Source organism: Meriones unguiculatus, assembly GCF_030254825.1.
Source record: "Meriones unguiculatus strain TT.TT164.6M chromosome X unlocalized genomic scaffold, Bangor_MerUng_6.1 ChrX_unordered_Scaffold_31, whole genome shotgun sequence".
Taxonomy (NCBI): domain Eukaryota; kingdom Metazoa; phylum Chordata; class Mammalia; order Rodentia; family Muridae; genus Meriones; species Meriones unguiculatus.
In genome coordinates, this window is record NW_026843707.1 from 3,466,508 (window position 1) to 3,490,372 (window position 23,865).

General features: G+C 37.1%; 1 protein-coding gene across 7 annotated transcripts in view; it reads right to left on the reverse strand.

The window, feature by feature from the left end:
- Dmd (dystrophin) overlaps positions 1-23,865 on the reverse strand; it is a 2,365,055-nt gene that overhangs the window by 444,833 nt on the left and 1,896,357 nt on the right. For all 7 annotated transcript variants that reach the window (XM_060376797.1, XM_060376795.1, XM_060376794.1 and 4 more), the window contains one exon: positions 5,006-5,152. In XM_060376797.1, coding sequence (XP_060232780.1) covers positions 5,006-5,152 — 147 coding nt within the window. The remainder of the gene's footprint in view (positions 1-5,005; positions 5,153-23,865) is intronic.

Genomic DNA, 23,865 nt, shown 5'->3' on the forward strand with positions numbered 1-23,865 from the left:
TCCTTTGATCCACCATTCTGTTTCTATGCCAGTATCATGCTGTTTTTATTACTGTTGCTCTGTAATACAACTTGATATCAGGGATGGAGCTACCTCCAGATAATCTATAGTTGTACAGGAATGTATTAGGAATTTTGGGTTTTTGTTTTTCCATATGAAATTGAGAATTGTTCTTTCAAGTTTTGTAATGTATTGTTTTGGAATTTTGATGGGAATTGGGAATTGCTTTCAATCTGTAGATTGCTTTTTGTAGGATGGCCATTTGACTATGTTAATCTTACCAATCCATGAGCATGGATATCTTCTTCAACTTCTTTCTACAGAACCTTAGAGTTTTTTTTTTTTTTTTTTTTTTTTTTTTCAAATAGGTCTTTCAATTGCCTGGTTAGAGTCACACCAAATTATTTTATGTTATTAGTGGCTGTTGTGAAGTGTGTAGTTTCCCTCATTTCTTTCAAAACGCTTTAGTCTTTTGTATACAGGAGTGCTACTGATTTTTTAAGTTGATTTTGTATCCAGCCACTTGGATGATGTTGGATGACGGTGTTTATCAGCTGTAGGAATTCCCTGGTAGAACTTTTTGGATCACTCATCTATGCTATCACATCATCTGCAAATAGTGATACTTTGACTTCTTCCTTTCCAATTTGTATCCTCTTGATTTCCTTTAAACAAGATTAGGAAGTAAGACTAGGCAGTTCTGAAGACCTAGTTCAAACCTTGTGACACTTCACTCTCTATGTGATAATGGATGAGCCATGTTTTCAGTTTTCAATTTCTTTACTTATGAAAGTGATTAATCATAATATATGCTTATTAACAATAATATATGCTTATTATGCTTATTATACATATGCATAATGGGAATGTTGAGAAATTATCTGAGAACATATTGTAAATAAGACTTTAAGAACTCTGCAAAAGGTTCAAGTAATAACATTCAAACTAGTGCCTACTGAAAGGGAGGAAATAGGATTTTATTCCAACAGAACATTTAAAACAAGTAAAACAGTGTCTTGTACTTTTATTTATGGGTTCCAAATAAGTTTGTAAGCCTTTTTATTGAATATTTCTATGCACAGGTAAATTTTAACTAGATCTTACCTTGTTATTAATGGTTACACCTATCTTGCTTATGTGCTTCAATTATTTTCACTGATACAGCTAAAATATAAGTATGGCTTTTTCTTGAAGTAAAATGTATTTGTCATGTAACTGAACCCAGGATAGTCTAACTAATCTGTAAATCTGACAGCATGCACCTCTATTTGTTTTCTTGCATTATTTTCTCCAAATTTAGGAATGTTTTTATTTTTTTCACTTTTGTATCTCCTTTTGTATTACTTCAACTGTGTTTTTTAACTTTTATTTGCTTTGGGAAAAAGAAATGTGAATTTGTCTGTAGTTTTTAATGTGATATTTGTCAATAGATATAGCACCATCATGACTAAGTTCTTTCATGATGGTGAATGCAAGCTTCTTAGCACAGAAACTGGCAAATGGCCTAGTTTCTTCTAAATACATATTCTTCTAAATGTAGAATGTGCATATGTTAACTGATTCATTCATTCCTTAACAGAATGAATTTGTTGATATAAATATCTGATTTTGCAATATGTATTATAGTTTTATCTTATTTTATTTTCTGGTTTTACAATATTTAGTATAGTTTTATTTATTTTTAATATTTTCCATTTAAAAAAATTACTGTAGTTATATTATTTCACCATTTCCTCCCTTCAATTACTCCAGTTCAAACTCATGTTGTTCTCTTTCAAAATTCATGTCTTTTTTTTGTAATACATACACACATACACACATATTCGAATACACACACAGATACTCCTAAATAAATAAACACAATCTTCTCCACCCCTGTAATGTTACTTTTATATACGTCATCTCAGGGCTTGGGATTTGGAATCCGTGGGGAAGATAAAGGTTCTTGGACATAAGACACCAGAGATCCTGATCGGGGACTGACCTGAACACCTTGCCTCCCCCAACACCCCAGGGACAAGGTTTTTGGTACCAAAAGTTGTCCTGCAACTTCTTAAGAAGTGAAGCAACCAAAAGTCCTGCTCAGCTATGACAAATATGAACCATAGCAATGGCCAACATGGCATGATATCCCTATGTGTATAAGAATTGGACATATACCCTGGCAACTATCAACAGAGATTGTGATTCTTAGGAATGTCAGAGAGTCTAGTAACATGAAGTTTCATTAACATGGATATAGTTTTCTTTATTTACCCTGTTCACCTTCTGAATAATGACTCACATTTATAACTGGGTAGGATTATGTCGCAGAATGGTTAGAATTATGGCAAAAATAAAGTATGTAATAGAATTGACCCAGTTATGTGCTAATAAAAATCTTGGGCTCATCAGCTTTCTGCTAGAAATACCTCTTCACATATCTTTAAGGTTATGCTAAAAAGTAGAAACATGAAATTTGTTATACACAAGAGAAGCATGAGCCAAACACTGATTAAATTGTTTAATGTGAGAAGGCTTTTTCTATATGACCTCTAGGTAAAAGGTTTGGAGTTAGGAAGAAGCAATGTAATTTTAACTAGTCATATCAGTATTATGATATAAACAGAAGAAACATCATCATGGGTTCTAAATTAAATTTTGACACATGTATCTCTTTCTAATTCCCAGATACAAGATTATAGAAAAGAACTGGGTGTAGCTTTACATAAATCGAATTGTTTCATTTTAAAAATAAGAATTTTAGCTGAGAGATGTTAACATATTAACCCAGTATTGACTGTCTCTTTTTTGCTATAGCCCTCTATCTCTTTTCATATATTTGCATGTACTTACAATCAAGTTCTTGTGTGAAAATTAAGCCATTAATATTTTCTCATGCCTTACAAAGAAAGAAAGAAAGAAAGAAAGAAAGAAAGAAAGAAAGAAAGAAAGACAAACATACAAACAGTATAAGTAGAATGGACTATATAAGATTTCTTTGTAGTGCTGTGGCTATAAACGAGGACCTGGAACATTCTGGTTAAACGTGCTAACACTGAGTTACATTTCTGGTTAAACGTGCTAACACTGAGTTACATTTCTGGTTAAACGTGCTAACACTGAGTTACATCCACAACCACACATAGCATTGATTATTTGTTTGTTTATTTTTTATTTTTGAGGCTGTTTCAGTATGTAGCTTCGGCTGTCTGGAAACTCACTATGTATTCCTGATTGGACTTGAATTCACAGATATCTGTCTCACGTGATGGGATTAAATATCTCTACCATTATGTCTGGACTACATAGCAATGATTCTTAAGAATTTCAGACTATCATTCACAGTCTTTTGATCTCAGTCATAAATTTACATGTAGTTGTCACCAGTCTTGTCCTATATTCTCAAACACAAATATAGCACTCAACATTTTACAAGAAAATTGAAAATGCAATCCAAGAATGAGTGAATGGAGTAAATGCTAACATTAGTTATATTTGGACATTCATTATTGTAGTTATTTGTGCTTTAAATTAAAAATAATTATTTTAAAATGAAACTGATAAGATTTTAACAATACTGAACTACCATGCGACCAACAGATATATATATTAATATATATATATGCATCGAATCACTTAAATGTATTGTCTTGTTTTACTAAATGCCACAGATAACAATCTATCATATGAATATTTCAATATTATCAATCATGCAAAAATTCAATTATGAGATCTCAAGGGATCTGTAATTTGCAACTTGTTTTTATTAAAGATCTAGCAATTATTTAACTGGACTTTCAGTTACACTCTTAAATGAACTGCTGGTGGCAAGGTTATCTGGTTTATCACTTTTCATTTTTAAAACTTTAAGACCAAATACTTTTAAACCTAAGTTTTCTTTTTCTAATAACAGGACTATACAATTTGGATCATGTGAAAAACTGGAAAAGAAAGAAATGAGACTCCAGTTTTATGGCTAAACCAGTTTTACAGTTGGAGGTATAAAGATCCTTTGTAGAGAGAATATACACTGCTATAACATCCGTTTCTGTGGTTTTACTTATTTTTTTTTGTAAGCCAAATGCTATTTTCAAAACTATGTGAATAAGCTTATTCAACATTATAGCAACTATGTTGGAGATGAAGGTACTGGCAACCATAGAGGTTAAATGGCATTAAGGACACAGAGGTAATTAGTCAGAGTCCCATGCCCATGTATTATCATCATGGTAATAATTGCAATAACACCATGAACTAGAATATACAAGGTACTTTAGAGAAAATTCTTTTCCTAGGACTTATTATAATACTTATTATTGTGACTTACTCATTTCAACAAAAGAGAAACATTGTAGAGAATTTTATTATCTACAAATAGGTTCAATAAATTGTCCAAGGTGCCACAGAAAGTAAATGAAACATACCTATTCCCTATGTTTGCTTTAAAACCCTGCAAAAAACTTCTATGTATGATTCATAATACAATACTTGTTCATCAGATAATTTTATACCATACTATTGACTCTTGTTTCAGTTAGAATTGCAAAGGAAAGGATGTTTTCATAATCCAAGCAAAAACAACACAAATGAATTGTTTGCTAATGATTCAGTTTCCCCATTGCGGTTCACCAATATGTTTTACGCGACTGCAAGACATAATGAAAGTTAGCTTTTGGAAACTTCTAAAACTGTTTAGTAACATAAGGAGTTATCAAGATATAAAAATCATCTTGTTGTTATGAACATCAAATGAATACTCATTTGAAACAAGGTCACATTATATAGTTGTGGCTAGCCTGGAACTCACTATGTAGAACAGGCTGTTCAGAAATCCACAGAGATCCACCTGGATCTGTTTGTGCAGGTGCTGAAATTAAAATTATATATAATATCATACCTTAAAAAATGAATAACTTTTACTGTTTTCACAAACAAGCTTTATGTACATCATTTTCTAGTAAAAACAAAACAAAACAAACAAACAAACAAAAAACAGGAGCGACATTGCTCACAGCAGGCCTACCTGCAGAAGCTTCCATCTGGTATGCAGATCTTCCAGAGTACTGAGGTTATATGGTGATAGCTGAATGCCCAGTGTGGTCAGCTGGTGAGCAAGGCCATTAATATGATTGACATTCTCTTTAAGAGGTGCAATTTCTTCCCGAAGTGCCTATGGGTGAATTAGAAGATGAAAAATTTTATAACAAAGAAATATAGACATGTTGGAACTGCAAGTCACCATACACTTTTTGGGTATAATGCCAGTGATGTTCACTCTATGATCCGAAAGTTTTCACTTGCTTAAAAGCCAAAAGTCAATATATAGACAGGAATCACAGAGATCCACCTGCTTCTGTCTCTCAATCACTAAGATCAATGGTAAATGCCACCATACCCAGCCCCTTCAGCCACAGGAAAAGATGGTGCACTCATTCCTGATGGGATTTGATGTTCTGGTGTGGGTTGGGAGGGTGCTCCACTTTTCTGGGGAGTAGGGAAGGGAGAGTATGGGGAAGAGGGAGAGTGGGAGCTGGAGGAGAGAAGGGAGGGGCTACAATCAGAATGAAAAGTGAATTGATTAATTAACTATTAATTAATTAATCAATTAAAAGTTGTCATTAAGGGAAACAGGAGCAGAAAATCTAGAGGAGAGGTGAGGTGGACTGTGGAGAGGACAGAGAAGAGGCCGAAATTGGGATGTATTGTATGAGAGAATAATAAGAAAAAGAAAAAATATATATTAAAAACACATGGTTTCCTTTGGAGTGGTGAAAGTCTCACTGTATTAGTGTGAATTTACCACCTCAATAACAGGATAAACAGTACTGAATTTTATACTTTCACAGTGTAATTTTTATTGTATTCGCTACATAAAAATATAAAACTATTGTAATATACATTTATTAAATATTGTATTGGTAAAATGACCTTGGAATCACACTGAAAATGTTTTCATGAGTTTCTAATATAAAATTGTTCAATTCCCTTATGAAGAAATATATATCTTAAAAAAAATCTGTACTATGTGCCCAGATAGAAAAGCTATTAGCACCTGTTTATAGATATTTGTGTCTCTCCAAGTAAAATATTCCTAATTGTTTTAATTTGTACAATAGTAAGGTTAAAAAATAAAACAAACTTCTGAAATATCAGTATGAAAACCTGATATCATTATCCTGGGCAAGTGCACTATGAAGTGCAAGCAGGTCCTTTTAGTTTACCATTTTTTTTAATAAAATTTTTTTACATTTATTACATTTTATTCGTTTTGCATCCCAGCTGTAGTCTCCTCCCTCATTCCTTCCCAATTCCACCCTACCTCCCTCATCTCCTCCCATGCTCCTCTCCAAGTTCACTGATAGGGGAGGTCCACCTCCTCTTCCATCTGACCCTAGCTTATCAGGTCTCATCAGGACTGATTTCAATGTCCTCTTCTGTGTCCTGGTAAGGCTGCTCCTCCCTCGGGGCAGGGGAGGGGTGTCAAAGAACCAGCCACTGATTTCATGTCAGAGACAGTCCCTCTTCACCTTACTAGGAAGCCCACTTGGAGACTGAGCTGCCATGGGCTACATCTGAACAGGGGTTCTAGGTTAACTCCATGAATGTATCTTGGTTGGAGTATCAGTCTCAGAAAAGACCTCTGAGCCCAGATATTTTGGTTCTGTTGCTCTCCCCGTGGAGCTCCTGTTCTCTCCAGGTCTTACTAACTCCCCCTTCTTTCATAATATTTCTTGCACTCTGCACAAAGTTGGGTTATGAGTCTCAGCATCTTCTTTGATATCCTGCTGGGTAGTCTTTCAGAGGCCTTCAGTGGTAGGCCCCTGTCCTCTTTTTTGTATTTTTTCCTTCTTCCAATGCCCTCCCCCTTTGTCTTTCTAAGTGAGGATTGATCCTCTTACTCCGGATCCTCCTTCTAAACTACATGCATTTCTAGCAAGCACTAAGAAACATGTAAGGTTTAATGTGAAAATGACAAGGTGGTTGGATATCTTTCTGTTGACAGTGAGACATTCTCTTTCTAAGTTCTTTCATACTTATATTGCAGTTTCAATATGTAGTAGGCAAGTTCCAATGATTTTATTCTAATATTTTAATTTTTGCTGTCTCTTTCCAAACCTTAGGCACAATGTTGTATTGCTATTTTGGAGTGGAAAATAATTAAAAGGTAAGTTCCAGAATTCTTCCCTCCTTTGTAGCAATGGTACTAAAGTTCCCTAAAGTGATCTACAAGTATGTAAAAAAGCGTGGTGGCTCTTCTCTCATTAATTCAGATGTTAGTTGCATGTACACCACAGCTGTATTTTATATGTATATCTGCAAACATGTTTTCATCAATATTATAAAAACTTAAATAGTTATTTCCAAAATCAAAACAGTATTCACTTTAATAGGAAAAAAAAAAGCTACTCTTTCTTGAAAGACAAGATTAAATACTCTGAAAACTTTCTTCATAAAAAAAAAAGAAAAGTAACTATTGTCACCTAGGTAAGTGTAGATGAGGCTTCAGCAAAAAATTAGGAAACAGCACTCAGAATTAAGGAGTCTGAGGTCAGAATGCTTCCCATGTTTCCTGATAATTTTTTTTCTACACTAAAGAAACTAGAAATAGAAATCAAACAGATTGCAGTATCAGCATATCTTATAGAGGACTCCACTCATGGGAAAACATTAAAAAAGTTTAAACAATATTTCTATGAACCCTATTTAACCAGCATTTTGCATTAACTGTTAAACTATAATTCTTAATTGAATTAGAAGAGGGGACATCTATTATAGATTAGTTTACTACTAGTAGTTTTCTATAACTGCTATTATTATTAGGCTTGACAGTAAGTCTATTTACCAGCGGAAACATCTCACCAGCCTTGTAAAAGCTTTTTAAAATGCTTATTATTATTATTATTATTATTGAAGCAGAGTCTTCCCATGGTTACAGGCTAGCCTATAAATAGCTATGTAGCCCATGTTGTCCTGAAATACATAATTCCTCTTCCTTAACCTCTTGATTGTTGAAAATATAGGGTGTCAAATATAGTTTTGACAGGGAGGAGTCCGTTGATAAGGAGGCAGTTAAGCAGCAGCCTTCAGCTCCTGCTGCCTTGACTTCCCTCCTGTCGTGGGATATGCTCTCAAACTGTGAGCCAGAAAAAATCCTTTCTCCCTTTGTCAGGGTATTTTGTCACAGAAACAGAAAAAGGAACTAATTTTAATACGTAAAATGTGAATACAGGCACTACATCACTTAAATGGATCTAACAGTGAGTTTAAATATACTTTCACTATTAGGAATTTTAGTATTACACACATAAATTCATGTTTAATTATTAAATACTGCACATAAAATTCCAAAAAGTGCAGTAAACTCTGACCAATATGATGCAGTACTTAAATGAAGCCAGAATTCCATTAGGTTTTATTCTAGTTTGAAAATAGTAACTGAGATAATATTGAAGAAAGGCTGTGGGTTTCTTTGAATCACTTTAATATCTGAAATATGCTCTCTATGAAAGAGCAAACCAAGACTAATTCTATTATGAGTAGTTTAATGCAGGTAGAATTTTTCACTTCATTAAGTGTATGATTACAGATACATAAGTACTGTTTTAAAATGATATATATGTTTGATATTTTAAGTTTTTCTTTTTATAAAATTATATTTGCTTATCTTTATGTACTTTTTTAATGTTTAAAAAATGGCTTTAGTTGAAAATTTTATTTACCATATTCTATTGGGTTAAACATACTTTTTTGCAATTATTTTATTTTATTTTATTTTTTTCTTATCAGTTACATTTTATTAACTCTGTATCCCAGCTGTATCCTGCTCCCTCATTCCCTCCCAATCCCACCCTCCCTCCCTCATCTCTACCCTACCTCTTTACAAGTCCACTGATAGGAGGGGACCTCCCCCCCCATTCATCTGATCCTTTTTATCAGATATCTTCAGGACTGGCTGCAAAGTCCTCTTCTGTGGCCTAACAGGACTGCTCCTCCCTTGGGGATGGGGAGGTCAAAGAGCCAGCCATTGAGTTCCCGTTAGAAATAGTCCTTGTTCCCCTTACTATGGGAAACCAAATGGTTACTGAGCTACCACGGGCTACATCTGAGCAGAGGTTCTAGGTTATATCCTAGTCCTTGGATATATGTCAGTCTCAGAAAAGACCCTGTTCCCAGATATATTTGGTCCTTGTGGAGCATCTATCTTTTCTCCATCATACTAACTCCCCTTCTTTCATATGATTCCCTGTACTCTGCCGAAGGTTTGGTTATGAGTCTTTGTATCTGCTTTGAAACACTGCTAGTTAGAGGCTTTCAGATGCCTTCAGTAGACTCCTGTCATAGTTTCAATTCACATCCCATCTGTCTTTCTAAACGAGGATTGATCATCTTAACCCATGTCTGCTCTCTTGATTATCTTTTTTAGGTGTATAGATTTCATTATGTTTATCATATCTTATGGGTCTATATAAGTGAGTATATACCGTGTTTGTCTTTCTCCTTCTGGGATATTTCACTCAGAATGATCCTTTCTAGATTCCACCATTTGCCAGCGAATTTTATGATTTCCTCCTTTTTGATTACTGAGTAGTATTCCATTGTGTAAAAATACCACAATTTCTGTATCCATTCCTCTGTTGATGGACATCTGGGTTGTTTCCAGGTTCTGGCTATTACAAATAAAGCTGCTATAAACATGGTTGAGCAAGTATCCCTTTTGTGTACTTGAGCAAAGTTTGGGTATATACCTAGCAGTGGTATAGCTGGGTCTTGAGGAAGCACTATTTATCTTTATGTACTTAAAGATTTTTTCAACTATGTTTGGAATTATAGTCATCAGCCACTTTTATGAAAAAAAAATAATTTCTTATCAAGGAAATGTCATTTTTGAAGAAGCAATTTTGACTCGACTGTTAAGAGACTCTTCCTGCTTTAAGACATGGAAGATCACTTTGGAAGCGAGATCTCAGGCAAAACTTGAGGGAGTGTGTGTGTGTGTGTGTGTGTGTGCTAAAATTAAGCATGAGCATTTAGAGGCCAGAAGAAAATATTGGAAAGTTATTTTATTATTGACTCTGTTCCTTCATATGGGTCCCTCATTGAATGTGAAGCTCAGTATTTTTGGCAAGTAAAGTTCACGTTGTTACCTGCTTGGGTCTATTCCCCAGCACTCTGGTTACAGGAACATGAGGTCATGTTTGGTTTCTGTGTGGGTGCTAGGAATCTGAACTCAGATCCTCTTGCTTTCATAGCAAGGGTTCATCTCTACTGAGCCATTTCCCCAGCCCTAGGAATTCTATTTCAAGAACCTTTGTTTATTCTGTGAAACTGGAAAGCAACAGACTAGGAATAGTGTCCAATGCATGGTGTGTAATGAATATTCAAAGAATTTGAAGATGAATGAAAGCTAAGTGGGAACTGAACTAGTTTTGATAGAGATTGTGAGAAGGAGTTGACCTATGAAATGCAGTACGGTTGCCAGAGAGCACAAAGAGCCCATTTGAGTCTGAGGATCAAAATGTTTTAGCAAAATCAATCTGTTCTAATTCCCTTCTCCAACAATGTTCCCTTCGAGAAAGAAGAAAACAGTTGATCTGTCTTTAAGGTTTTTGTCAGATGATTGTGGCACAAATACTTAGGGATAGAGGCATTTCAATTTTAGACAAAATGTGATTGAAATACAGACTGTGGACTCAAAACAGGACTAGGAGAAAAGGAAAGTAAGATGAGGCTTATAGATAAAGAGAAAATAGAAGTGTCAGTTGTGGAGGTCCAGGATAATGTAAGAGAGGCCATAGCAAAAGTATATGTACAAATAATCCAAAGGGAAAAGAAGAGAGTATGGGATGCTCAAGAACCTCTATTTATATATGTATAGGTGATATATCATATATATGTAAATAGCTTATATATGTAAATAGCTTATACATTTGTATACATTTTTATATGTGTATACATATAAATTCTTAAGGAATTCAAACTTCCTTCTAAAATTTCAACATGCTCATCTGTAGGAGTCCTGTATGACTTTACTACAAATTGAAAGTGAGTAGAGTCAAACAATGCAAAGTATCATTTTAGTGTTAATTACATCATTCAGAGACATTGATATGAAAATTAATACTTAAGAAATAAAAGAATGACTATCTGCATATTTTACCTCTACAAGAAAACCTTACTGAACAAATGTTTGTTAACAACACCCTGAAAAAATAGCCTGAATACAAGAGGTGTTAGATAAAGTCCCAGGATTCTGGGACTGGGTTTGGGAAGCTGTAGAAGAGGAGACAGAAACCAGGTCTGTAAACACAGATCTTTAATGAATTTACCTGCATCCAAGACATTTTCACTATATCCAGTTGCCGAAGAATTGAGCTGAGCTGACTTTTTTACTTCAATATCTCTGGCTGTCTGTATCATACTAATAAGAACAAGAGAATAAAGAATTTAACCCTGATTTTCCAGGCCTATGGAAATTTCTCCTCCATAATATCTTCTTGAGCTGATACCATCACATTCAACAAAACAAAATAAGATGGATGATGAGGTGCAGGTAAGCCTTTCATGAAATTTATCAGGCTTGAAGACCACTGGCATCTTGGCTTTTTACTCTGACTTGTTTCTCAACTACTGTGGTCCCCAAGCTTTTGAAGCTCACTGTTGTAGGTCAGGATTCAGAGAAAGTAATAGTTAACACTCTTCTGAGAAGGATAGGGACAGAAACAGAAAGAAAAACAAGAAAGCTAAGGGTAGATGTGGACCCATTTGGATAGCTTAGTCCTTGGAAGCTTTGAAGCACAAATTAGGCCATGGTGGGACACGTGTTGAGACAAAGGGATTACTTGCTTTTACCCCTTATGGACTAAGGAGAGACAAGATGAGTAGAAGATTTTCATTTTGGTTGAGGGAGGTTCTTTGGGAAAGAATTCCCTTCTGAGCCTTTAGCATGAAACATTCAGAGATGTGAGGGAAGGGATACAACAGTTCAGTGAAGGAATCTGGCTGGGCCACGTAGCACAGTAACCATATCAACTAAGTTAATCTAATTACCCATTCTTCTTTACCTCTGGGACATTTTTCTGCCCATCTTCCCACCCCAAGTTCTTCTTCACAATAATTCTCTTTTCTAATGCTATGAGGTTGCTCAGAGCTTCAACAAAATGGCTCAATTATCTCTTTCATAATGTTGAATTCCTTGTTTCTACTAACTTCTGAATGACATCATGGAGCTCTGACACACAAGTTAGTAGGCAAACTGCATGAAAACAACCTGATATCTTCAGTTTCACAATTGTCTCTGGTAGAGATATTCGTGACAATATATTTTTCCAAAGTAGTATGTACTAAAAAACTAGAAATAAAATTGCATTCCATCCCACTATCAGTTTTTATTGTGGAAGCTTGAGGGCAAAGTCTTATGTGATTTCATTGTTTCCTTTGCATTTACTTTTCAGAATACATGTAAACTTTCATATTTGGCATGAAAGCTATTAGCAAGATAACTGAATAAGTACAGAAATAATGAAACAAAATCAAAATTAATGACTTAGAAGTAGCATAATCATGACGACTTAGGGAAGATTAAATTTAAGAAAAAATAGAAAAACGATATAAAGTTTCTTGACATAAGAAAATGTTATGTTCTTATTTCTCAAACAATAATCAGCAATTATATTTTAACGTTCTTTTCAGACTCAGCTGAGTCCAAATTGGTGACATTAGAATAGTAGCATGGTAGAATAGTACTTAAGTTTTTCCATATAAAACCAATGTTTTTACAAATGAGAAATGATCTTTCACTTCTTTTCAAGATACTGTAAATAATCTACATCCAAGCATAAAACGTTATTTTAAGCATTTTAATTTGTTCATTGATTACAAACTGAGAGAGTGCCTCACTATAGAACACAGATGTGAAGTTGTGATCCTCCTGTAACAGCTTATAATTTCATCATTTGCCATGTCCTGGAAACTTCTAGGAAGCCTTAAAACCAGTGTTTTGAAAACAAAGACTGAGATTCATATTTATCACCCTGCATAAAACTAAAATCCAAGTGGATCAAATATCTCAACATAAAAACGGATACACTAAACCTGTTAGAAGAAAAAGTGGAGAAGAACCTTGAATTCATTGGCACAGGAGACAACGTCCTGAAAACAAGACCAACAACACAGGCTCTAAGATCAACAATCAATAAAAGGGACCTTATGAAACTGAAAATTTGTAAAGCAATGGACACTATCATCAGAACAAAACAACAGCCTACAGATTGGGAAAGCATATTCATCAACTCTGTATCTGACAGGGAGCTAAAATCCAGAATATATAAAGAACTCAATAAGTTAAAAATCAACAAATCAGTTAATCCAATTAAAAAATGGGGTACAGAGCTAAACAGAGAATTTTCAATAGAGGAATATTAAATGGCAGAGAAACGATTAACGAAATTCTCAATGTCCTTAGCCATCAGGGAAATGCAATTCAAAATTACCCTGATATTTCACCTTAACACCCATCAGAATGGATAAGATCAAAAACTTTAGTGACAACACATTCTGCGAGGGATATGGAGAAAGGGGAACCCTCCTCCTTTGCTGGTGGGAATGTAAACTTGTATAACCGCTTTGGAAATCAATCTGGCACTTTCTCAGAATATTAGGAATAGTGCTACCTCAAGATCCAGCTATACCACTCCTAGGTATATATCTGAAATATGCTCAAGTATACAACTGAACATGTGCTCAGTCATGTTCGTAGCAACTTTGTAATAGCCAGAATCTGGAAACAACCCAGATGTCCCTCAACTTAGGAATGGATAGAGAAATTTTGGTACATTTACACAGTGGAATACTACTCAGCAATGTAAAACAAGGAAATCATGAAATTTGCAGGCAAATGGTGGGAACTAGAAAAGATCATCCTGAGTGAGGTATCCCAAATGCAGAAAGATACATATGGTATATACTCATTTAAAGGAGGATATTAGACATATAATATAGGATAAACATACTAAAATCTGTATATCTGAAGAAGCTAAGCAAGAAGGAAGACCCTGGGTAAGGTAATCAATCCTCATTCAGAAAGGCAAATGGGATGGACATCAGAAGAGGAAGAAAACAGAGAAGAAGACAGGAGATTACCACAGAGGGCCTCTGAAAGACTCTACCCAGCAGGGTATCAAAGCAGATGCAGAGACTTATAGCCAAACTTTGGGCAGAGTTCAGGGAATCCTATTAAATAAGTGGGAGTTAGAAAGACTTAGAGAGGAGAGCAACAGAACTAAAATATCTGGGCACAGTGGTCTTTTCTGAGACTGATACTCCAACCAAGGGCCATGCTTGGAGATGACCCATAACCCACCGCAGAGATGTAGCCCATGGTTGCTCATTGTTCAAGTGAGTTCCGTATTAATGGGAACAAGAGCTGTCTCTGACATGAATCAGTGGCTGGCTCTTTGTTCACCTATTCCTGATGGGGGTGCAGCCTTACCAGGTCACAGAGAAAGACAATGCATCCAGTCCTGATGAGACCTAATAAGATAGGGTCAGATAGAATTCTAGGACGACCTCTCCTATCAGTGGACTGGAGAGGGGGCATGGGAAGAGAAGAAGGAGGTAGGGTGGGATTCAGAAGTGATGAGTGGGGGGGGGCTGCAGCTGGAATACAAATTAATAAATTGTAATAATAATAAATTAATTAAAAATAAATAAGAAAAATGTGAACAAGGACTGAATATATTTACTATTAAATAACAATCATCTTTTAAAAATACGTTTATAAAATTTACTACTGGGTGTGGTGTTGCATATCTTTAGTCATAGCACTTGGGGGCTGAGGCAGGAGGATCTCTTTGAGTTCAATGTTAGCTTGGTCTATGTAGCACATCCCAGGTTACTCCAAGAACCCCAAGGTTATAAAAGTTTATTTTTGTGTATTTCTGTTTGTTTGTGTGTATATAATGATTCTTATGGAAGCCAGAAGAGAGTGTTGGATCCTTTGATTCTTGGAACTGGAAAACTTGGGTGCTGGGAAGTGAACTCAGTTTCTCTACAAGCATATCAAGAGCTCTTAACTACTGAGACACTTTTCCAGATTGAATAATATAACTGGAGAGTGAGAAATAGGACCACACTGATCCTAAAGGAATATCTATTATTAATTTATATTTTTTCTTCATTCTTGGTCTGTAGTGCCTGTGTGTTAGGGTGAAACCACCTCTGATTGCATATGTGAAAATCAAAGGTCAGTATCAGGTGACTTCATCTAGCATATCTCTGTGTTATATTTTGAGACAGGGTTGCTCAGTATACCTGAAACTTGTTTTTCCCAATAGGCTGGCTGTCCAGCAAGCACTCAGGATTCTCCTGTCTCTGCCTACCTAACGCTTGGGTAACAGACATGCACTGCCACACCATACATTTTTACATGAGTGCTGAGGATCCGAACCCAGATACTCATGTTTGCAGAACAGGCATTTACCAAGTTCCAGTTTCCCAGGTTTTAAATTAAAAACAAAAAACAAAACAAAACAAAACAAAAAAAACCCCAAACAAACAAAAAATAAACAAGCTGAAAAAAATCTTAGTTACTTTGATTTCCTTGAAAACTTAATTCTGTAGTCCTAAGTCTAGCTGTTAATTATTTCTCCTTAATAGAAAAAAAAGCAAGCAAACCAACTAAAGAAACAAACAAAGCCATTATACGCTTTCCACAGTTTTCTAATGACACAATTAAAACTAATAAAAAGGTAGTTCATGACTGTTTTACAGAGGCTAATTGCAAAATATGCGCAATTAAAATAAAAGGGTTTTTAATGAGCATAAACAAATCATTTAAGCTGACCATGTTTTAAGCCTCTAAGAAATCAGGGGGTGGGGTGGGAAGTCAATACTTTCTTTCTGAGAAATTTTTATGATATGTGACAACACATAAAGCAAATAGAAGTTAATGAAATGTATTCATGTATTTAAAGTAAGTAATAACCCATAAACCATTAAAAAACATCAACCACTGAGAAGCTATCTGTAATTGAATGCTGCTGAGAGAAGAATAGGAGTCACTTCTTTCGGGGTGTGGTCACTAGTTTTCGGCTCATGCCACAATAGATGGCCACACATCCATGTACATATGGGCAGCACTAGTTCAATTCTGTGGGTTATAGAATGTAAAGACATTGTGTTGGGAAGATTCATTGAGGCGGGGAACTCAGAGGAATTGGAAGGAGGAGTAGGGATGGATATGATCAATATGCATTGAATAGTTGTATGAAATAATTTTATTTGTTTATTAATTTTTAATTAATGAAATGTGTGCATGTATGTATGTATGTATGTATGTATGTATGTATGTATAGGTGCTCTCAGAGACCAATAGTCCAAGAGGGAGCAGATGTCCTAGACTTTCATCTTCAAATTCAGAAGGTAACACATGTTAGCTTTTTGTTTAATAAAATCTTGTCTTCTTTTATTTTGAGGACTGAGGATGGAACCTAGAGCTTAATTCATGCTAGGCCAGGGCTCTACCACTGAGCTATATCTTGTCCTTTAGTAAGCTTTTTAAACTGGCAAACATTAGTAATCCACATAACGTTTCTTTCTACTATTGTTGACCCTTGCTCCTTTCCTCCATTACATGGCTCAAAATATCAGTTTATCACAATGGTTGTCAACCATTTCAGCACATCATCATGGTTAGGGCTTTTAAATACATAGTCTACTGGGTTTCCCTCAGGTTTTTATTTATTTGTTTGTTTGTTTGTTTGTTTTAGTAGCCTGAAGAGGACTTGGAAATACCACATTTCTACTATAACAAGAACTTGAAGGGTGATGAGCTCTGAAATATGACCAAACTTTATATCATCATCATCATCATCATCATCATCAACATCATGTTATTTATTTACTTTACTTCCTGATCACACCTTCCCCTTCCTCATTTCCTTCCATTCCCTCTCTCCCCTCTCCCTTCCTCCCACCTATCCTCCCTTTTTACTCAGAAAGAGGGAGGCCACCAATAGATATCAACCAGCCTTGGCATATCAAGTTGCAGTAATATTAGGTGCATCATCTCCTATTTAGGCTAGACAAGGCAGTCCTGTTAGGGGAAAGATAGCCAGAGGCAGACAATATAGTCAGAGACAGCCCTGCTCCAACTGTTAGGAATCACACATGAAAGCCAAGCCAAGCTACACAACTGTTACATTTGTGCAGAGAACCTAGGTCAGTTCTCATGCACACTTTTTGGTTGGTGGTTCAGTCTCTATGAGCACCTATGGGCTCAGGTTAGTTGATTCTGTAGGTTTTCTTGTATTGTCCTTGACCCCTCTAGCTTCTTCAATCATTCCTTTCTCTCTTCCAATGGATTTTCCAAGCTCTGCCTATTGTTTGGCTGTGGCTCTCTGCTTCTGTTTCCATCAGTGCTGGGTGAAGCCTCTTTGAGGACATGTATGTTAGGTTCTTGTCTGCAAGTATAGCAGAAAGTCATTAATAGTGTCAGGGGTGTGTTGCCTCTCATGACATTGGTCTCAAGCTGGATGAGTCATTTGTTGGAAATTCTCTTAAATTCTGCTCCCTCTTTTATTCTTGTGCATCTTGTAGGTAGGACCAATTGTGGGTCTAAGGTTTTGTGGTTGGTGTTCCAACCCCCAACCCCTCCACTAGAAGTCTTTCCCGGTTACAGCAAATAGATGACCAGTTCAGGCTCCATATCTCCTCATTGCTTAGGAGTCTTAGCTAAGGTCACCTTCATAGATTCCTGGAAATTTCCATTGCCCTAGGTTTTTAGCTCATTCCAGATATGGCCCTCATTCCAGTTGTCTCTCCCAGTACTCTTTCCCTCAATCCTCTCCCCACTTAATTTCTACTGTTCCCATTTCCACACCTCCCCCACCCTTCATCCATGCTAATGTCTAATCTATTTCCCCTTCTCAGTGAGATTCTAGTGCCCCCCTTGGCCCTCCTTGTTATTTAGTTTATTTGAGTCTGCGTGTTAAAGAATGTTTATCTTATACTTTACGGCTAATATCCACTTAAAAATGAGTACATACCATGGTTGTCATTCTGAGTCTGAGTTACCTCACCCAGGATGATCTTTTCAAGTTCCATCCATTCGCTTGAAAATTTTATGATTTCCTTGTTTTTAATTGCTGAGTAGTATTCTTTTGTGTAAATGTACTACAATTTCTGTATCCATTCCTCAGCTGAGGGACATGTTATCCATTCTTAAGTTGAGGGACATCTAGGTTGTTTCCAGTTTCTAGCTATTACCAATAAAGCTGCTATGAACATAGTTGAGCAAGTGTCCTTGTAGTATGGTAGAGCACCTTTTGGGTATATGTCCAGGAGCAGTATAACCAAACTTATTCTTTAGGTAGTGTCCTCAGGCATACAGTTGACCCTGCTTGGTGTTGAACGTTTCAGTTGTCTAGCTGGCTCCCATTTATTTACTCACATTGATCCTACTTAAATTCTACCAGCATAATAAGACCACCCTCTGTGGTTCAACCTAGTATAAGTGCCTCGAGTTTTCACACTTTCTCTTATTTCCAAGTAAATTTACTTGCTTGTTTATTCACTGGCCTTTCTTTCCCAATGTCTGAAAGCTCATTAAGGGAAGGCAACTCTACACATTTTTTCCCCAACAAGACATTTCTGTAAATATTATATGAAAATCATCAATACTTGTGTAGTAGAGAATAAGCAAGTACTGGGGATTTAGTATAGTAATAAAGAATATGCAAAGCTATGGGTGCTAATCCCTATCAAGAAAAGAAATATCTAGAGAATTGGGCAATTTTGCTTAATTCCTAACACTGTAGACCAATAGCCATTGTCAAACTACTTATAAACAGTTTGTTACATAAACCTGAAAATCAACCTGATCATTTGCTTTGAGATTTATATCCATTTTAAATGTTTATCAGTTGACTTTATGTTGAAAATATGTTTAGGGGTCATTTTTCAAAATATTGCTACCTCTTTAGAAAAGGCATAAAGCTTCATTTTGCTTTCAAGTAGGAATCATTTCATTAGATGAAACAAGGGGAAAAAAAAGAGTGTGTGACCTTTCTAAGGAACATGCATGATGATGACACTGGTACAACATGGTGCATCCTCCAAAGTATACTTTTTAATTGTTCTGAGACAATTTTAGCACATACTAGGCTAGAGCTTATTATGTAATTCACACTGACCTTGAATTTGTGACAATCCTCCTGTCCCAGCTTCCCCATGCTGGGATTACAGGCCTGAATGACCATATCTGGCTTAGAAGGTACTTTAACAGAGCTATACAAAAGACTGAAAAAAACCAGAATACTATAAGCCAGGGTCACTGTATACAGTTGTATAATGAAATCTAATTGAAATAAAACCAGGGGTTTCTTCCTGAATTGGTAGAAATTGGCATTTGTAAGAACCTCTTTAACCTGCTCAACCTCACTAGCCATTAGGGAAATGCAAATCAAAACAACCCTGAGATTTCACCTTACACCAATGAGAATGGCCAAGATCAAAAACTCAAGTGACAACACATGCTGGAGAGGTTGTGGAGAAAGGGGAACATTCTCCACTGCTGGTGGGAATGTAAACTTGTACAGCCACTCTGGAAATCAATCTGGCGCTTTCTCAGACAGCTAGGAATAGTGCTTCCCCATGATTCAGCCATACCACTCCTAGGCATATATCCAAAAGAGGCTCAAGTACACAAAAAGTACATTTGCTCAACCATGTTTGTAGCAGCTTTATTTGTAACAGCCAGAAGCTGGAAACAACCCAGATGCCCCTCAACTGAAGAATGGATGCAGAAATTGTGGTACATCTACACAATGGAATATTATTCAGCAATGAAAAATAAGGAAATCATGAAATTTGCAGGTAAATGGTGGGATCTGGAAAGGATTATCCTGAGTGAGTTGTCCCAGAAGCAAAAAGACACACATGGTATATACTCACTCATATAGACATACAACATAGGACAAACCCACTATAACCTGTGCATCTAAAGAAACTAAGCAAGAGAGAGGACCCTAACTAAAATGTCCAATCCCCATCCGGAAAGGCAAAGAGGATGGACATCAGAAGAAGAAGAAAACAGGAAACAACCTAGGAACCTACCACAGAGGGCCTCTGAAACCCTCTGCCCTAAAGACTATCAAAGCAGATGAGCCTGATGGACAACTGTTGGGCAGAGTGAATGGAATTTTATGTAAGAACTGGGAAATAGTAAGAGCTGGAGAGGACAGGGTCTCCACAAAGAGAGCAACAGAACAAGAAAATTTGAACACAGGGAACTTCCCAGAGACTCATACTCCAACCAAGGACTATTCATGGAGATAACCCAGAACCCCTGCACAGATGTAGCCCAGGGCAGTTCAGAGTCCAATTGGGTTACATAGTAATGTGAAGAGGGACTGCCTCTGACATAATCTGATTGGCCTGCTCTTTGATCACCTCCTCCTGGGGGGGAGCAGCCTTACCAGGCCATAGTAGAGGACAATGCAGCCACTTTTGATGTGAACTGATGGACTAAGATCAGAAAGGAGAGGAGAACCTCCCCTATCAGGGGACTTGGGGAGTGTCATACATGCAGAGGGAGGAGGGAGGGTGGAATTGGGAGGGGAAGAGGGAGGGGTTTATAGGGAGATGCAGAATGAATAAAGTGTAATTGAGGAAAAATTAAAAAAAAAAAAGGGAAAAAATAATTTAAGAACCTTAAATGACTTTCAAAAGTGGAGGAAAACATGGAGTTAGTCAATTTACATGGAGCACGTCTCGCCCCTGGGGGCAATGGTCTCCTGAACCTACTCAGACCTCGGACATCACCATTGCTAGTTCTAGAACTGATGCAAGATGTTCCAACGAGGGAGTTAAGGCTTCTCATAATATTTCCTATAAGCCCACACCTGTTTGTTTATATCCCCCATTTTTATTCATTATTAGCCAGATAGAGCCAAGTAATTGTGATGATACTTGCTTTTTTGCCCAATGCAGGAATGCTAGTGAATTTAGGTATGCCCTGGTTACTCGCATGCCTCTCTGGGTGTCTGTGCCCGTTGATGCCCCTCACGCTATGACTCTCTTCAGACAAAAAAGGGATCTTGGAACTACAGCTGCCATTGTTACTGCCATCTCATTGGCGGCTGTTAGAGCTACCACTGTGGCATTAGCCATGAGTCATACTGTGCAGACTGCTCAGACCCTGAATAATCTTTTAGCCAATGTAGCTCATGCCTTAGATGTACAAAAAGGAATTAATGCTCAACTAAAAGGAGGCTTGATGGTGTTCAATCAGAGGATTGATCTCGTGCAGGAGCAAATTGATACCCTATGGCAAATCGCTCAACCTGGCTATCAATGAAAGTATGCTGGACTTTGTGTCACTAGCATACAACATGAGAATTTTTCCTGTGCTGCAAATCTGTCTAAACAATTGTCTAGCTATATTTTAGGTAATTGGACTGGAGAATTCGATACTAGGATGGAGCAGCTGAGAGTGGCCATTATCACAGTAAATTCTACCAGAGTGGACGCAGGACAAGCCACAGGATTATCACCATGGATTGCTGCAGCCATGAATCATCTGAAGGAATGGGCGGGCATGGGAGTGTTAGCAGGCCTTCTGGTGTTGGTCTCCTTGGTTTGCCTGTGGTATATATGCAAGATTAGTGTCTCACAACAGCGTAATGCAGCCATGATCATTCAGGCCTTTACAGCCATTGAAGCAGGACAGTCTCCCCAAGAATGGTTGGCTACCATAAAAAGCTAAAATGTTATGCTCAGGATGCGAGGCTAAGCACTGCACTCAAGGTCAGCCGCTTTCAACCCAGAGAAGAGCAAGTCTGATTGCATGTGGGTTGATGCCCCAGGTCCCGCCTCTGAGAAAAAGGTATCGGTCGGGTCTGATGCTCTTTGGGTGGATGACACCTAAATGAACATCGGTACAAAGTCCCAATTTATTTCTAATATCAGAGATCAGACCTCTACTCTTGCCTGATGCGTCTAAAACAAAAAGGGGGAACTGTAGAGAGCTGCGTAATGCTGTGCCTTAAAGATGGAGCAGGTTTCTGCCTTCCACCTTCCCGATGGTGAGTGCTCTCTGTCACAAACAACTCCACATTTGGCTAAGGCTGAGGATCTGGCTTGCTTACATGTATGTGGACCTATCTGCATTGCCCATATGGCCCGCTGGGGTTGGCTACCCAGAGGCTATTTAAGCTGTGGGCTGGCTTTCCCCAGGGTCCGATGAGTGTTCAAGGTTCCTGAATAAACTGCATTGAAAAAAAAAAAGAAAACACCTATATAACTGGTCACCTTAGAAACATTAATGCATAAAATGAAGTATGAATTTACTTTTAAATAAAAATATACATGAAATTAAAAAAAAAAAGAACCTCTTTAACCAAGGAATATGGGTCCAAGGGTCCTGCAGAGACTGATGCATCAACCATACATGAAGAAGACCAAGACTCTCTGTTCAGATGTAGCCCATAGGCAGCTGAATCTCCAAGTGGATTCGCTAGTAAGGAGAGCAGGGACAGTCTCCAAGTTGGACTCTGTTGTCAGATCTTTGATCACTACCCACTGGCAGGGAGGTCTTGCCAAGCCACAGAAGAAGAGGATGTTGGCAGTCCTGTTGAGACTTGATAGGCTAGGGTCAGATGGTAGGAGAGGAGAACTCCCTGTGTCAGTTAACTAGGGGAGGGGAATGAGGTAGGAGAGAGGGAGGGACAGTGAGACCTGGAGGAGGTGAGGAGGGTGCTGCATTTGGAACATAAAATTTTTTTAAAAAGTGTAAATAAATTAATAAATTTAAAAAAGGATCTATGTAAAAAATTGACTTTCTCTACTTTGTCCAAAGAGATTCTTATGAGGACTGGGCTTCTTGATGCTGGTTGAGATTCTGGTACTTCTCCTCTGCTGCTGGTGGGTTCCTCACATCCCAGCTATCTCCTCTCTATCTTTCTCTTTGCTCTTGATAATTTTAGGGTCTTCCAGTAAAGACAGTGATTAAAGGAGCTGGATAAATGGCTCAGTGGTTAAGAGCACTAACTGCTCTTCCAGAGGACCTGGGTTTAATTCCCAGCACTCAGTTGTAGTTCTCTGAGTGAGGAGATAAGGGGCTGCTGCTATCATGAACTCAGCTGACTGATCTCTCATCCCTCAACCCTGATGATGCAGCCTTGCCAGGCCACGAACAGAGAGGATCCAAGCAGTCCTAATGAGACTTAACAAGCTATGGTCTGATGGGAATAGTGGAGAACTCCCCCTTTCAGTAGACTAGAAGAAGGGGATGAGGGGAAGAGGGAAGGAGGGTGGGACTGGAGAGTTGAGGGAGGGGGCTTCAATCTAGATATATAATGAATAAATTGTGAAGAAAAAATAAAAATTTAAAAAGAAAGTGATTAAATAGCAATATGATCTGAGAGATCACTAGATTGACCACTAAATCAGTGATATATTATAATTATCAATAAATATCAATTATCTCAGATCATTACGATCTAAAAGATCACTAGATTGATCACTGGATCATTAGATTGTAACAAAGGTCACTTACAAATATTTCCCAGACAATATTCTTGTTTCAGAAGGAAAAAAAAATGTATCAAAATATTGCTTTAAAGAGTAGTGAATACATCTGATGAATTCTTCCTTCTTTCATTCTACCTATGACTAGTTAAGTATAGAGTTTTGGTAATACCAGAAATAGGAAGTCACACAAGATCCAGTTTGGATAAGGTCAGAGATACTGTATGAGGCAGAGGATAATGAGTACATTCTTTTCAGAGTCACAGGCTAAAATTATTTCTTCGAAGCTGCCTCTTTGAAACTGATTCCTCACTTTATTCCATGATAACCCACCTTTCCTCACGCTTAAACTATACA